Genomic DNA, 17,476 nt, shown 5'->3' with positions numbered 1-17,476 from the left:
GCCTTCTTGCTAAAGCAGTAAAGTGATGTATGCCTTAACCTCCAAGTAAGTACAGTGCTGTGCAATGTGACAAAGTTCCGTTCAGACTTCAGTGCTCTTAATGGTATATAGAGAATTTCTTCATATGTGGGAGAAGATCTAATGTCAAAGAAGACATTCTTCACTCCCTGCTCCCACCCCAGTAATTTAGCTGGTAGAAATGCCTGGGGATGAAATCTTGTTCCATACTACTCCATCAAACATCTCAATTACTCTGTCGGTTAATAACGTGACACTGAGGGAGATGCCTGACATCCTGTGACTTCTTATAAGTGGAAAACCCACTGAAGTTCAGTAGTGAGCTTTTGGAATAAAGCTAATGAAAACATGAAGTGCAGTTTTTCTTCCTCCAGATGCAATCCAGCTTTTTCTTACATCTGAATTAGGATGGGTGTGTTCCAGTTCAGGAAGGCTCACAGAAGCTGCTTTCAATACTCAGTGCTAATAACTAGAGATTGGTAACAGGCTTTGTCAGGTTCAAGATTCTTGCTGCCTTTATCCTGAGAATCATTTACAGCACACCTGTTAGAGCCAAGGGGCTTTTTCTAAATGCAGTGTTACTGCTGTCCTTTATTTTATTCAGAATGTTCTTTAGCTACTTGCAGCATAAACATTTTTAAAAGCCTTTTTAAACTCATAGAAATATTTGGCATTGGCCAAATACTTTTAATCTGTTCATGCCCTTGAGTTCTTGTGCTAGAAAGACGCTTAGAAAGTCTCTCTATTTACCTTCTCCATTTCATTCTCCTCACTTTCTTCCCCAAGTTATAAAGCTCTGATAATAGTGTCTTATTAGCACTGAACTGTGTTTTTCATAAACCACTGCTACAACTCTAAGGTGTTACACTGAGTGGTAATAGTTCAGAGCTTATCACTGGGTGCAGTGATAGAGTGCCTTCCTGGTTTGCTGCATTTCATCTAGCCTTTTATCACTTAATTAGTCATTAAATCCTTCTGCTGGTTTTGCTTGACTTGCACAGAATCATCAACAGATTTTGGCATCTTGGTATTAGCCCTTTTCCTTTCACTCATATAAATGTATTGAGCGATTTAGACCTTATTTTATATCCCTCTGTGTCTAAACTGATAATCTTTCCACTGGGAAAATGAAAGCTGTGTTTTTCTAATCTTCATTCCTATTCTGTTTCTTAATCTCTCACTTTTCTATGTAACCTGCATTCTAATTTGTTTAGAGGACTTAAGTGAGAAGCCTTGTTCCCTATCTTTAGAGATGTAAATATGAGCTGGATCCACCTGTCCAACCCAGTAGATCTATTTTTCTTAATTAGGGAAAAAATAGGTTTGTAAATGTCTTTTTTGTATCTTCCTTAGTTGGAGAAGCTACTTAACCTATAAAGTTATTTATTAAATGTATTTAAAATCATATCCTGTTTTTGAATGCATAATTTTCTCAGATATAGTTGAGGTTCTTATTGTTGTTGCTTTCTCGCCTTTTTGCTGCTCTGTTTTTTGTCTTAGTTACATTTATTCAAACAAAAGTATAAGGAAACTACCTCTAAAATTCTATACCTAAACCTAAAATTTGCAAGATCATTTGTAAGACTGCTCACTTTGCTGGGCCACCTTGATAACAATTTTCTCCTGTGTCAACTGTCAGATCTTATGGAATAGTGAAAATGGTTATGTATTTTCCTAGGTGTGTGCTCAGTGAGCTTGGAGGAGTGTTCCCCCTGGATAGGACTGAAGATATTTTGTTGTGCATATGCTCAGCTGTTCCTGACTGTTTTCAGTCACTTCAGGAATACTTCCTGTACTATAAAATGGGAGGGCCAATCCAGAAATCTTGTTTTGTATCTTGTCATCTCAGATCCTTTATTCTTCCCAGCACATGAGTTATATCCTCCTCCTACTGCACATTCTTGTCAATTCTTTTTCTGAGCCCAAATGAATGCATAAAGTCATGATCATATAAAGTGTATATGCCATACAGGCTTCCTTCATACTCTTTGTGTGGGTGTTGCTTAATGCATTAATCTTTTGTTCAGTAGAGTTTCCATGAGCTCTAATATTCACTTGTAAAACCTGTAATTTCTTTTAAACTTACATATTTTGTATGAATGCTTCATTGTTGCTTCCTGTCTGAGAAGGTGCTTTCAGTTTTCCTTTTATCCTGTTCTCACTAGGTTTTCACCTTTTCATTCAAAGCACTTAGAAGTCTGCAGCTTGTGTTTGTTTAAAAAAATTATTTGTTGTGCATGACAGCATGACTGTCATAGGGCTGGCCTCCAATAACTGTGTAAACAAATAAAACCTCAAGCTCAAAAGGCATAAGAAATTGTGATCCTTTAAAATACCTTTTTTTTTTTTTTTTTCTTGGTTGTTCCTTGTTCATGGTCTTTAACCTCTTGCTTAATCTGGAATTCAGGGGCTGTAGCTGTGACCTAAGAAGAAAGCTGTGTGCACCTGGCCAGGGGTGATATTAGCAGGCAAGGGGCTAAAACTCCCTTGAGCTGAGTAAATCCACTGCTGAGAGCTTTAATGTGTTTGTGTTGGTAGGAAAGTAAATCGACAAACACTTTTATTATTCAGCATGCACTCTATTGATTCTTTCTGCCTGAAATAACTTTAGTAGATTTTTTGGAAGGAAGGCAGTGATTCTTAGTGATTAGAAGAGCACTGAGAAAATTGAGGATGTCTATCTGATGGGTGTGTGTGTATGATCCACTTTGTGTGCCTATATATACAACTAAAAATCTTCCTTTATGTGAAAGGACTATTATGTGCCTTTAAAGATTTCAGAATTCAAGAATGGAAGTGTCACACGCAATGTCACTTAAAATGCTGAGGTTTTGGAAGCAGTGTTTGTCTAAAATGTGTGTAAAAGGTTTTGTTAAGTATGTGATCAGACACTGCAGCAAGCCAACTACAGTGATGCTCACATGATGTGATTCAGTTGTGTATGTTAAGGGTGTTAAAATTGTTGGGAATCTATTGCATCTATTACTGATTTGTATTAGAATACTGGGAAGGAAATCTTGTGTCAACCCCAGTTTACTTTATTTGTCTTTAAAGTCTTTTGCATTGAACATATTTCTTACCCAGATTGTGTAAGTCCATTCTTCAAAACTTTGTATGAATGTTGAAGAGTTGTTGGGTTTTAGTCTTCAATATAGTCCAAAGATGAGGTTTAGATATGTTATTTAATCTTTAACCTGTAATGGCATCTTCCTTTTGTGATTTAAAATTATGAGCATTGGTATCTTACAATCTCATTTGGACTAATCCCCTACTGTGGATTGACTGCCTTTTTGTCAATTAAATGGTTAAATTTCAGAGGTAAGGGACAATAATTGCATCCCAGCAAAGTTTTTAAGAAACTGAAATGTTTCCTTTTTAAACATTTCCTATTTCTAATCAAAACCTACTAGAAATAGTAAAAATGCCTGCCTGTGACAGAATGAATGCTAAATTCCCATTTGAGCTTACAGCAACAAAGCTGGAATCTTACTTTATATGGTCAATGCGACAAGTAGTGTGTAAAGCTTCAAAAAGTAAGTAGCTGTCTTTCTGTACCATGATTACATTGATGCAGCAAAGTATGATCTGGATCTGCATCTGCATCATACTTTGCAGATCACAAATAATTTTTTTCCATTTTTTTAATGAAACAGAAAAATTAAAGTATGCAGTGTCATTTTATATCTTAAACCTAAGATTTTATCACACAGAATAAAAAATCCAAAACAAATATAATTTTATTTATAATGTTATTGTTACAATATCTGTTAACTAGTTTGTGTTGAATGATCTGTCTCTAGGAAAGTAGAACTAACTATATAGGGAACTGATTTATAGAGCAGCCTGATGATGAGCTAAGCTTTCCACATTTCTGAGTTCTTGGTGGCAGAGTTGGAACTACAGCAAATATTAAGTACTAACCACCCTTCTACACCCCTGGTCTTAATTTCTTTTATTAATTATGTGCTGTCTTAAACTTTTCTGCTTTCTCTCGCCTGCTTTCATTTGAACATTTGAATGGCTGCAGTGCTTGTGAGCCTTGAATGACTGATAGACTTCATTGGCTTGCATTAACACACGACACAAAACAGCTAGTGAAGTCAATTTTAATTGTCATAAAAGATATATGAAGTCTTGCAAGTTGAGTGTTCCTGTCTTGTGGAAATTTTTACATTCAAGACAGAGTTAAATTTGACATTTAAAAGGTATGAGTTCTAAGCAAAGCTGCAAAATAAAAGCTTCCACTGACAGCATTTCCATTGCACTACTCTTATGTGGGAGGAATACACAAGATATTTTCTGACTAAAAACATGCTTAAGAACAAGAGTGATAAGTTACAGTCACCACTTCTTATGGTATTGTTATGTGGGATGCATATACTCTTGTGCAGTTGTTTGTTCAGTGTTGAGCTGAATTGCAAGAATGTGTTGGCCATCCTTGTTCTAAAACACACCTTGACTGTGCTTTGGACCTTTTACCATCAGAGGCTGACTGGTATACCCTATGAAAAAGTAGGCTGATAATGGCAGCCGTGAATCTAGAGTCATTCATGCTTGGCCTGTTTAATTATCCTCTTTCCTAAGCAGAGGAAAAAACATTGCTGGTTACATGAACTGCATATACTAAGATATTCTAAATTTGATCTCCACAGTGTGTTCATCCACCTTTACCCTACAAATACAGAATCAACCCACAGGCATATTTTTAATTAACTGTTATTTATGTTCATAGGTCACATGTGCAAGTACATAGAATTGATAATTGGGTACATAGAATTGATAATTGGGTGGGAGAGATTGGGCAGTAGGTTGAAAATAACTGCAGAAAGTGTTTCTTTCCCCTGGCAGTCAGCTCTGTTAGAACAAACAAGTTCAACTAGTTTACTGCAACCTTTTTGTTTTTCTCATTCAAGGAGGCAGTTCACCATAAGGCTGCACATATTTAATTTTTTCTTTTCTCCCCCCATCTTTGCAAATACCGTTATGTACATGTTAATCTGCAATGTAATTGCAATAAAGTAACTATAGCCTGGTGTTGTAAAACTTTCCGATTTTTTTTCTTCAGCTTTCTTTTGAAGTAGGTTTTCTTATCTAACACATTCTACTGAGCAAAAAGAGCTAAAAGGGGTCAGAGCTGTGCCATGCTCTTGTGTGTGTCAAGTGGATGGAAAGGAGGAGACTTTGCCATATAAGCTGCCACGAATGGTGCCTCCTATATTATCCAGAATATCACTGAAATATCTGTGGGGTTTTCAACATGTAGAAAACCCTGAACAGAAAAAACAAAAGGCATTCCTAAGTCCTCTTGCACAGAAATTTTGATGCAAAAGGGTTTAATGAATTTGAAAGCACAAGAGGAAACAAGAAAAGTACTGCCTTGCCCAGCTTGTTTCCTTTGAGTGGGGTAGGTAGAGAAATATTTTGTTTCTTTCAAACACTGTGCTCTTTCCTGTAACTTCCTGTTTATTGTGAGCAGAGAGCCCCTGAGTGATGTTTGCTGGTGTTAATGGTGCCATCTGGAAAACAGGCTTCTGACTTGTTTAGAGTTCAAATTACGTTGGTTATATATCAGGGCAAGGAGATTAGGTAGTTAATTTTGCTGGGATGATGTTTGCCTATTTTACAATAATATTTTTACAGCTTTTTGAAAAGACCAAGTACTAAATGAAAATTATTTTTCATTATGTGCCTTGTTTAGCCAGACAACATGTTATAATCTGGCATTAGAACTTTTCCAAGTAGAACTTGGCAGACAAAACTGTGGCATGGTGAAGAAGAAATCTTACTTCTTTATTTGCTCTTGTTAAATACATCTATTTTAATTAAAGTGTTGGCTTGTAGCCTGTTCTTCTTTAAAAATGGTCCCAGTACCAGGGGTGTTAAAGAATGCAAGTGACCCTGTTGTTGAGGAGATCATGTGGGATGGGGTTGATTTCTTCCTTCCTGCCATTTCATGAAGAAGAGCTGGTAGTGCCTGGCCCCTGAGCTGGCAGGGCTCACATTGCTGTGCCCCAGTCAGGCAGGGACTCTGACTTCAGTGGTGCCTGAAAGTCACTTTCCTGCACCTGGAAACTGCTTCCCAAGCACACTTTTCATGCTGCCACTGCCCTCAGGATGTAGCTACAAAGTGCCACAGAGTGTTTGTGTGGAGTAATGTCAGTAGGGGTCAGACTTTGGTGCTTAGTGTGGAATTTGGGTCTGCCTTTCTAACTATAATTTTAGATTGCTTGGTTAGTAAAGCTGTAACTCTGACTCAGTGGTCAGTTGTCCATTCCGACCCAACTTAAAACATGCAAGCTGTATTGATTTTTCTCTTTAAAACTTTTCCAAACTAATTTATGAGAAATCATCTCATAAAAGAGTAGCAGTCCTGGCCTTCATCAGCTTTGCTATTAACTAATTATTTATTCATCAAGTAGCATGCAGCATGACATTGTTTGCAAATACTGGTTATCAGATAAAGCTCTCAAGTTTTTCATTATGATTGACTGGTGGAGCAGTATGATGCTTTTGAAGGAAACCAATTGTTTAAGACTGTAGGTGTTCAGTAGATGGGAAAGAAATAAAATACAAGGTGCAGTGTGGAGAAAAATTTAAAAAAACAAGGTTTAACAGTGTAATTGTTGTTAGTTTTTGTATGCTCTAGAGCCTGAGGGACTGAGCTTTCAAATACACTGTTTGAAAGGCTGATTAATTTTTCAAAATCCTAGAAAAGGTTCCAGTGCTAAAGAGACTGACAGGTGAAAGACTGAATAGATATCAGCAAAAGAATAGTAATAGTACAAAAGCTGATCCATATTACATGTTCCACATGTGCTGATATTTATTGTAAGGAATATTGTATTGAGAAACAAATTTTGTGTAAGTAAATGAGAAACTGTAAACTGTGGCATCCTGTGGCATGTAGCAAATAACAAGGGTAAATATGCTGAAGTACAATACTGAGATGGAGAGTCAATATTGTAATAAGTTAATTTCCACTGTTCTTGAAAACCCTTATGTTGGATTTTTGAGTTATGATCATTTAATTCTTCAACCACATACAGCAACAATTTAAAAAATACTTTAAACTATTGCAACTAAACAATTTTCTTTATCTAATTTATAGAGGGCATGAAGGAAGAACCTGAAGTGCTCTTTGAAGACCTGCTTGAGAGGGCCAAAGCTGGAGAGCCAAAAGCACAAACAGAGGTAATTATATAATTATATATGGTTTTTGTCCAGTCTTGTTTGCTCTTCATTCCAAAAATAGCACTGCCTGCTGCAGAACTATTATCTCTTCCTCAGTTGAACTGTGTCTGCTTAGATGCTAAACTATTCAAAGGAAGGTGATGCCAGATGGTTTCTCTGCCTTGAGAGAGGCTGCTTCCTTGAGAGTGTGAGTGGCTTCAGGTCCAACTCTTTAGCATGGGAAAGGTACAGACCTGATTTTGCTTTTCTTTTTGTTAAAGAAGAATGTGGAGAGCTGTGCAGACAGGGACTGTTAAATGCTGTTGGTTCAGCACTACACTGTATACAAAGATACCAGGGCTCTTAGGCTGCACGCTGGAGGAAGCTGCCATTGAGCTGCTTTAGCAGGGACAGAGGTTGGTTGTTGATGTTTTGCTCATATACCATTTCTCTGTTGAATTACACATTTTAGAAAAGAACCCCCATGTAAATCTTCTACTTATTTAATGGCAGATAAAATTGAATTAATAGTATCAGTTCTGTCCTGCATTTGTTAGCACTTCAGGTTTTCCCTTAGGTTTTAGAAAAATTGTACCAGTTTTCCACTGCATTCTATTGCCTGGTACAGTGGTCTAGTATAAATAGCTTAACATTTTCTGGAAGGATTTTAATTTGTGTTTAACCTGGTTAGTGTTTTACTTGAGCATTCTTTTCAAAATTCAGCTTTGATGCTAAATAGGAATGGTTGCAGTCTCCTACATGCTCATTGCTGATTTGGATTTTTCCCCAACAATCCTATTGAAAATAAAAATCAGAGATGAGGATGGGAAAATAATTCTTTTAAAGCTGGTAAAAAAAAAAAAGGCATTGCTGGCTTGTTCTCCATCCCTTATCAACTTGTTTGAGGGGCAAGCTGACCTTGGAGTTGTAACCTGAGATAGTAACAAATTCCTCACTTTGAAACAGCTGGTGGCTTTGTGGAGGATGAAACATTATCCTTGAGGGAACCATTGCTGTAAAATCCATCTTTTGGCTCTATTCCTCCACATGTAAGAAAGCAAAGTCCATAATATTCTTTCAGGCTATAATTTCCAGTTGAGTAAGAATACTCAGAAATACTTACATAATCTAAGTCTGTGATGCATATATATGTATATATAAATGATGGGGGTTTTCTCCTTCACTATTAATTTCACTTTCATTCTCTTCCTTTATCTCTATAACTGTGTACATTTTCTACTCCCACAGAATAATAGGGTTCTTACCATAAAAAGATACAGCATACAATTTTTCTTCAGTATGCACTCAGGATGAATTGACTGCCTGAAATGGAGCCTAAAATACAGTAATTTCTTTTTTTTTATGCAGTCACATTTCTTGTTACTTGTGGAGAGAGAAATAGCTTTTTGTTTTTAAAACCCAAAAAGCAATTTATTTCTTCTCTATGTTGAATACATTCCTTTAGAATCAATTAGAAAAATGTATTTTAATTTCTCACATTTGCTTGAATGAGATGCTGAGATGCCACTTTTGTGCTGTTTGTTAAACCACTACAAATTCAAACACAAGAAATCAGCTGGTTCAATGGCTTGTAGTTATTTTATTATTCTGTGTTTATTCAAAAATAATTCTGCAATGCCTGTGGAAATAAATGCACTCTGAGTGGCTGTCAACATGAATTACTGTAACTATATATATATATATATATTTAAATTGAGAAGTAACTGTATGGCAGTTGCATAAATGAAACACCCACAGCAGGAATTCTGTAATGGAGAAAAGGCAGTTCTGTGTCTTTAACCAGAGGATGTCTGCAAGGGGACATCTTGCTTGAGATGACCACCTCACTTAGCAAAGCCAGAGATGGGAGCAACCTTTAGACAAGTACAGTGTGAGTGTCTGTGTTAAGCTGTTACCAAGTATGACTTTATTTCACACTCTCAGCTCATGAGAAAGAGAGAACCCCAGACTACTTAAATGACAGATTTGAGGTTAACACTGTTTCCCATCCATTCTTTCTCCTTTGACTGCTACAGGCCAGAGCTTTGCAGCCATTTTCAGGTGGTTTGATGTAGGAGCATTGCTGTTAGAACCACAGAAAAGCCAAAAAGCATTTCAGACATAAAACAGGTTATGCTATCATTTTGCTTGTGCTATGTGCCTTCTGTGCTATGACTAGTCACACAAACTGTTAGTTGATGTTACAATACATGTTTCTGTATATAAAAGGTCCTTAGAAACTTAAGAGCTGTGTGATTAAGTGTTGCTACTCTTGAGGTTTTGCTCAAAATCTCAATGGCTATAAATATAAACCTGCTTAAGAAACAGCTGTTCTTGTCAGATGGATGTTCTTTGCCATGTAACTTGTTCAACCAGTTCCTTTCTGAAATAAATAGCTGTAGGTACATCTGCAGTTGAATGACAGATTGCCATGCAATTGCTGAAAGATATTTTTTTTTTGTCTCGTACACACTTGGTGTGCACCTCCCATTGAACTCAGGCATGACTTTGTAATCAATGTTTGGATTATCTAGTCCAATTTTCTCCTTATTTCTGTATAGTTTTGGATAGCTTCACTGTATGTGCTATGGATTTAATGTCTACCCAATAACTCTCTGTGTGGAAGTTGTTGAAACACTCACTGAAGTGTATGAAACCAGTTAAATGGCTGGAGAAATAAACTTTAGTGGAAGAAAAAAGACCTTTCTGTCTTATATGATATTATGTATAGTGTATGTGTGTATATATATATGCATATATATATACACACATCTTTTTATATATATATATATATATATTATATCACTGCATTTAATCTACATAAGGGTAACGTGATTTATTAATCTTTCAACAGTATTTCTTTAGTCACCTTTAGTGGCTGTAACAAATGCTGCAGTAACAAATGAAAGTTTCAGAGAACCTTTCAAACAGGGTTTTTTGTTCCAGCAGATAATATTGTGGATTTTAAAAGTTATTAAGGTATTGCATTAATTGCTTCTAGAATGTAGCTGAATGAAGTAACATTACAGAGAGAGGGGGGAGTGCAGTGAGCCAAGCAAAAACATTTTCCACATTCTTGAGATATGCAGATAAAATGTCCAGTAGTTCTGGTAATTTTCTGACATTTCACTTCTTAAGGCCTTGTCTTGTGATAAGCAGAAGTGTTTCATACTGTTGCATAAATATATTTACTAGTACATTTTCATATATTTTAATTTTTAGAAGGAAGAAAAAGGGTGGTGGTTTTTTCTTACCTGTAAAACAGTAATATAGACACCTGCTTGGTAATTTCTGTAATCTTGAATAGGAGAAATTGTATAAGCTTTTTCACTGAATTTGTTTGATACTTAAGCAGTATTAGTTTTATTTCCTTCACCAAATAATCATGAGTTTGCTTTGATCTTTAGTGACTGAACTGGAGTGAGTCAGGGATTGCCCTTCTTGAAGCCTGCTTCCATGCCAAGGCCTTGTCAATAGCTTCATCTGAATTTCTGATTATATTACACTTACTTACTCTGTCTCTAAAAGGAAACTAGCAGTATTGTCTGGTCACTGTTGTAGGAGGAAAAGAATTCAAGAAAACTTTAAACACTCTGAGCTTCACTTGATTCTGCCAGATGCCTGAACACCAACAGCAACTGATTCACTGACCTGGCCATATGTGTTGCAATTCCTTCTTGCTTCCAGTTCTTCCAGATCTTTCCAGTCAGAAGATCAGCTTACAACTATGTTCTTTAGTGCTAGGAGCAAATGTTTTGACCTTTTGTTCAGAGAGAATTTATCTTAGCTGAGTTCTAGGGGGTGAGAAGGAAGAAGGGAGAAAGACATAAAGACAAAGTAGAGTATATTTCAGTAATTGAAGCAATTTTGTTTCCTATTTATTATAGGTGGGGAAGCACTTCCTGAAATTAGCAGAAGAGGAGGATGAAGAACTCAACAATTGTAGTGCAGTTGACTGGTTCATCCTTGCTGCTAAGCAAGGTCGAAGAGAAGCTGTCAAACTCTTGCGTAGATGCCTGGAAGACAGGAGAGGTATGGGCTCTCTGAGGCTCCCTGCTTGCACTTCCCACATTATCTGAAGCAATATTGTACTCCTTTTAACTCTGAAAAGAGTGGTTAAGGTATGATGGAAATTATCATGGCAAAGTGGCGTGAGTAGTTGCTAACAGACTGTTCCAACAGGTAACTTAAAAACCACTAATTATCAATAATGCTTAGTAAAGCATTTTTGTTAGTTATTTGCTTGAATTTCTTCATGAAATCTGTGCATGTTCTTCTCGTCCTAACCTTTCATGGAAGCTTCTTTTCTTTGACTCTGAAGAGCATATGTAACCACACACCAGCTACATATCTGCTGTTGTTTCATTCTTTTACCCTCCTCCAACCTCTCTTCTAATTGGTCTTGTTCACTGTCTTCTCCCACTTTAAGATTCTCATCTTCCTTCATGTTACTTCTCATGCTTGGAATGGTCTCTTCTGGTCCACCAACTATCTGAACTCTTATGAGGGGGGAAAAACCCAACAAAACAAAAAAGAAAACCAACTTATTCAGTTCTTGGTGCCCTTGCATGTCACCCATGCCTGTCTGCACTACCTTTTGCCTGATCCACTGTACTTCAAAAGCTGAAGTAAGACATAGTATAATGCATGTCTTGCACATCTTTGAAGTACAGTTTAAACCTAGATTTTGATAAGCAATGGACACAGAAGGACATTTGAGTAATTTACTTGGTGGTCAGAATGTGACTGAAACTTGAGAAGTTTCAGACTAAACTGCGAAAAATAAATTGTGAAAAAATCTATCATTTCTGCATGAGTGTGGGATGAGTGTGTAATGTATTTTTTCTTTTCTTGAGGCATAACTTCTGAGAATGAGGAAGAAGTGAAAAAGTTAACATCTGAGACTGACTTGGAGAGGGCTGTTCGAAAAGCTGCCTTGGTCATGTATTGGAAATTAAATCCAAAAAAGAAGAAGCAATTGGCTGTTTCTGAGCTGCTGGAAAATGTTGGGCAAGTTGACAATGAAGGTTTGTTCATTAATTGAATTATGGTATTGGTAAAATACAAACTTATAGGCACAGTACAGCTTGAAACATAAAGGGCTTTATGAACAATCAGGAATGAGATAATAGTAAATGTACAATCTACTTAAGATAATGTAACTCTCTCAAAGACTAATTCTCTTTTAATAACTGTACTCTCTGGACCAACCCTTGCTGTAGGTTGTGGGTCATTGAGCACTTGTTCAATTGATCATATATTTAAAATATATTTATTTATCACTCATTGTCTTTGGAAAATAGATATTTTATGGCTCTGCTCTATTTGATTTTTTTTTCTCTAACAGTCATCTTGATGATACCTCACTAGATGTTTCAATTTACAGATTCATTCTTCAAGACATTCTGCCACTACAGCACTAAATGTTAGCTGTGGCAGTCCTGTTTCTTTTTCTAGTACAGTAACAGGAATATAGAAAACTAGCCACTTGTTATCTGTTTCTCTGTAAGTTTGTCTTTTCCTTCCTTTCTGGAAATATCATTCCCCAGATGTTTGATCACTTTAATTGACTCCTTTGACTTCTGTTATTGAAACAGATGGTGAGAAGCACCCTGGCCCAGTCCCAAAGTCCGTGCAGAAGCAGAGAAGGATGCTGGAGCGACTGGTGAACAGTGAATGTGAGTGCATGCTGCTGCTTTCAGTCTTGGCCAGGGATTTTAGTTTTTAGTTTGCTTTGGTAAACAATTTTGTGTTGCCAGAGTAAGAATGTATAGAAGGTTTGGATTGCTGATAGTGTCAGTTTATTCTGTGTGGAAAACAAATAACTGATCTGCATGTGAACTCACTGAAGACATCATCATTGCAGTCAACTACTAAAGGCAGTTTGCCTGTCATTTGTTATAGTCATATTCTTGCCCTTTCAGCACTCAAAATGCTATTCAGCAAAGAAAATTCTCACCTTCAATATTTTCTTACTTTAGTTCTAAATGCAGTAGTGTTTCTGATTACAGTGAGGGAATGAATTATGCACCAATTTAGTGCAGACAGATCCTTCATTCTATTTGCCTTGTTTCCGTTTGCTCTTCCCTTATAATTAATATTTGTCTTTTCATATTTGTTCAATGAATGAATTAGGAAAGATGCACCAAGATACTTCTTTCATTATTTACAGCAGCTTAATTCATGTATTGTGAAGAATTAAACCCCTTAACACACACAGGGTCAGATTTGTAGACCTAAGTCTGTGAGTTTTGTAAGGTTTGATGAGGTGGGAATTGGAAATTAAAGTTCTTAGTCTGGCATAACTGTTAGAAATACTGATGTGCTTTTGGGCTTTTAGGAGGAAAGTGTTATATTAAGAAAATGAATTATCAACAATGCAGCATGTGTAGTTTTTCAAGAATAATATTTAACATAAGGTTCAATTACTCATTGTCAGGAAAACCTCAATTTCTTGAAATGCACTAAGTCCCGTGCAATCTAGATCAATACTTGAAGAGCAGTTTTAAATGTCACACAGCATGTTATTTACTAATACATCTGTAGTTAAGATTCTGTGGAACAGAAGCGTCATACATGGAATAGGGAGTCAGATCTGGAGCTTTGGAGGTTTAAACTCCTTGAAAGATTAGATTTACATTTCATTAGGTAAATTTGGCTTTTACCTTCAAGGATTGTGTTTGTTACACAGGTGACTTGAAAAATAGCACTCCTAAGAAGAGTAGAGTATTTTAGTTTTCATTAGCTTTCACAGAAGTAAAAGAGCAACAGGAGCATGCGTCTGTGTGAGAATAAGGGATTAAGGGATGTGAGAAATAATATTTTGGAAAGCAAGCTTGTGGTCCTATCAAACCTTCTGTGAGACTATGTCAGCTGTTTTTGTGACTTGGCTGCCACCTCTGGCAAGCTAGAAGTAGTCCTTCAAGGACAAAACTGTTGAATTTCATTGTCCAGTCATTGTATCATAATGCAGATGTATTTGGGTTCATAGGAGCTGTGTTGCATTGGGGTTCTTTCCACCCCTTTAGGCGAACTGGCATGTGCTGCTACAAGTGAGTGCACAGCAAGTCATTTTGTTCTGGATTCTTCAGTAATTCAGAGTTATCAGTAAAGGAACTGGAAAATATAAATTTATTTTTTAAGGCCTAAATTGCAGATAAAATAGCAGGGCAGTAAATGAACCTATATGTAAGTGTAGGCAGAAATTGATGTGAATTGATTCCTTTTCCTAGGATGGATGGGGGAGGCAGGGAAATTTGTCATAAATATTATAGGTGAAAGTTATGTTAAATTAGGATATAGTTCAATTATATTGTATTAATTATGTTATCATAATTGTATTATGTTAAGAGTGGGGGGGTAATTAGAAGGTTCTAGGAGAAGGGTCCAGGGTTTGGTGGAAGGGCGATCTGGCGGCGCAAGGTGAGGTCGAAGAGGGATTGGATGGAAGATCTGACCAATCATTCGAAGCCCTGCAGAAACGATTGGTCCAGAATGAACGGCATTAAAGACCAATGAGAAGGCTGGAAATGGACCAATCACCATGCGGATCCAAAAGGGACCAATCCTGGACTCGAAGGGGGCTCTAAATGGGGGGAGTGCTGTGGGGTCAGGATTCTTCTTGTTGGAACCTTGTTTTGTGGGGAGAGCCCGGTGCCCTTGGGAATAGGCACTGTTCTGGTTTTGGTTCACTGTGTGGGTGCTTGGGCTTATCCTAGGTACTCTGTTCCTAGCAGCTGTTCTCATATACAAGAACCTCTTTCTCTAGAGAAAGTTTGGCCTCGTTCGTATTCATAGCAATAACCAAATTGAAAAAGTCTATGAATAAAGTGGAATCTACAAAATACGCTTCTTATATCAATTTAAAGGACACTTGGGTGACAAAATACTAGTGACATTTAAAAATGAAAAATTTTCATCAAACAGTTAAAGTAGGAGGTAAGATACTACTTCTTCTCTAAAGAGCTTTTGCCTTTTCATGGAGGAACAAGAAAACTATGACTCTTGAGCATTTACTTCTCTGACTCATTTTCTTCATTTATTTTGCCAGAGGGAGTTTTTTCTTTCAGTGTTAGTATATTGCCAATACTTGGAAGGTAATTTTTAAGCCAGATACGTGCTTGCAGATACCTGATCTGGGTTGTCCTTAATGGAGATATAAACAGAAAATTAGAGGTGACATTGTCAATGGGCAGTTGTTGCATGCCTGAGAGGGTGCATGTCATTGCAGTGGATAGGCCATCTATACATAGTAAGTTAATAACTCCTCCCTTCTCAGGATGTCCCGTGATCCTGTAAAAGTGCTGTTAAGGTATTTTTATGAGGTTCTAATGTGTCTGCTTGCTGATTCTACATGAATAAGACTATTTCAGCATTGTGTATTTTTCCCAGTAAGACATTAAACTTAGATGACCTTTCATAGTAGGCTTAATCTGAAGCCCACCAAAACACCTAAAAAGTCTCACAGATTTGTTGATGCAAGTGAAGTTGCCTTACAGTCTGTGAATAATAAGAATAGTTAGCAAAAATAAATCTTTTCTTGTTTCTTGGGAGGCATGGCAGATGGTATTTGTGGGACATAAGAGTTCATGCATGGAGGAGGAGAAGTAGTAAAAGCCCAAACTATAGACAGCATCTATATTTTGAGATTAAACCCAAAGATAGACTGTAAGATGATGATTTTCTCTTGAACTCCTTAACATTTCTGTTCCTCTAGTATGTATCTTGAGACAAATACTTTATTTTGCTCTATATCTCCAGTGTTTTCAGTCTTAAATATGGACATATTTATGTGTTGCTTCTATAAATGTAGCATATTTAAATTAAAAATTTTCTGGGCCCAAACACATTAATCCTCTGATTTTTAATTTAATGAGGCAGTTATCTGTTTCTTTAAAATCTCAAACTAGTAAGCAAACCAGCTTTCATATCTTTGCATCAGATAACTAGTTAAATTTATTGCCTAGGAGGTGTGTTACAGATTTTTGTCATTCAGTTATTTCAAGTATACACCAATGTTACTTGCTTTAGTTTATGGGAAAGAAATTGCTGTTATTTATTCTCCTTTACAAAGTTGCATCAAGCTTGTCTGTCATAGAAATTAGTTAATTCATGCTAATATAGAGAACTGGGTGCAAAGAGTTTGAACCAGCATGTAAATCATCTTCTGTCCTGCCATTTCCCTGTTTTCAGTAGCAGCCCCATGCCTCCCTTATACTCACTGAAGTGAATAAGGATCTTCCAGGGCAGAGGGATGATTTTTGTCTCTGTGTAAACACAGCAAAATCTGTTTTGTTGCTGGTAGCTGTTTAAGATCACAGTTGATACAGTTTGGAGGAGGCCCGTTGTATAGTCATATAGCACATTAAATTAATACACTTTAGGTAATCCATATTTAGTCTCATAGATGTCACAGTTGTTTATTTCCCATAATTATGTCTGTAACTTCTGAACTCATAAAAATGACTGCTAAATAAGAAATCAGAAGTCCACGTTTCAGTTGGTTACATGCAGATAATTCATTAGTGCTTCTGTACAATCTCTTTCCGATGCAGCTGTTGAATATTTCTCTTAAGCGGATACAATAGTCTTATGATTTAAAACTGTGGCCTAAGCCAGTAGTCTCTTTTCCTGTGGAATCCTTGCAGATAAGCTACATTCACTCACTCTGTTGTTCTACTTATCAGTATAATAAACTTATCTGCTGATCTGACAAGATGTTGAGTATTATACATGTTGCTGTCACAAGAAGATTTTTGTTTTCAGCAGAAATCTCAGGATAAGTTGCAATGTAAACCTATGTTGTCAGTAGTTCAGTTTTTGTAGACTAGATTCTGGCAGGAAAGCAAATTAATATTCCAATTCATAATCAATACAGTGTTGTGATAAAATTTACTCCAAATTTTTATTTTATCTTTTTAGCTAAAAAATTTATTGCTTTGGATGACTTTGTTGAAATTACCAAGAAGTACGCAAAGGGAATCATCCCATCCAACCTGATTATGCAGGAAGAGGAAGATGATGAGTTGGCAGGGAAGAGTCCTGAAGAGTTACCCCTACGACTGAAGGTAAAAAGGCAGTATGGAACAGCTTATGTTGAATGGCCTCTTAAGCATCACAGACAAAACCAGGAGTGACTTGCACTTCTCTCTCAATGCTGATATTTAGTCTGTATAGAACACCACAGGAATTGTGGCTGTAATTTCTTTTTGGACTTGACTTCATATATACGTTTCAAGTTTGGTTGTATATGAGTCATGTATTTAAAAGAAAGGAACAACAGTTTTCC

The 17,476-nt window shown here is 36.6% G+C and overlaps 1 protein-coding gene across 2 annotated transcripts in view; it reads left to right on the top strand.

Moving 5' to 3' along the window:
- WFS1 (wolframin ER transmembrane glycoprotein) overlaps positions 1-17,476 on the top strand; it is a 33,027-nt gene that overhangs the window by 11,468 nt on the left and 4,083 nt on the right. For both annotated transcript variants that reach the window (XM_058024162.1, XM_058024164.1), the window contains exons 3-7: positions 7,127-7,209; positions 11,076-11,220; positions 12,045-12,215; positions 12,786-12,866; positions 17,110-17,255. In XM_058024162.1, coding sequence (XP_057880145.1) covers positions 7,127-7,209; positions 11,076-11,220; positions 12,045-12,215; positions 12,786-12,866; positions 17,110-17,255 — 626 coding nt within the window. The remainder of the gene's footprint in view (positions 1-7,126; positions 7,210-11,075; positions 11,221-12,044; positions 12,216-12,785; positions 12,867-17,109; positions 17,256-17,476) is intronic.

This window comes from Melospiza georgiana, chromosome 5 (assembly GCF_028018845.1).
Source record: "Melospiza georgiana isolate bMelGeo1 chromosome 5, bMelGeo1.pri, whole genome shotgun sequence".
NCBI lineage: Eukaryota > Metazoa > Chordata > Aves > Passeriformes > Passerellidae > Melospiza > Melospiza georgiana.
Note: the sequence above shows the minus strand (reverse complement) of the source record. Positions and strands in the feature narration are given on the sequence as shown.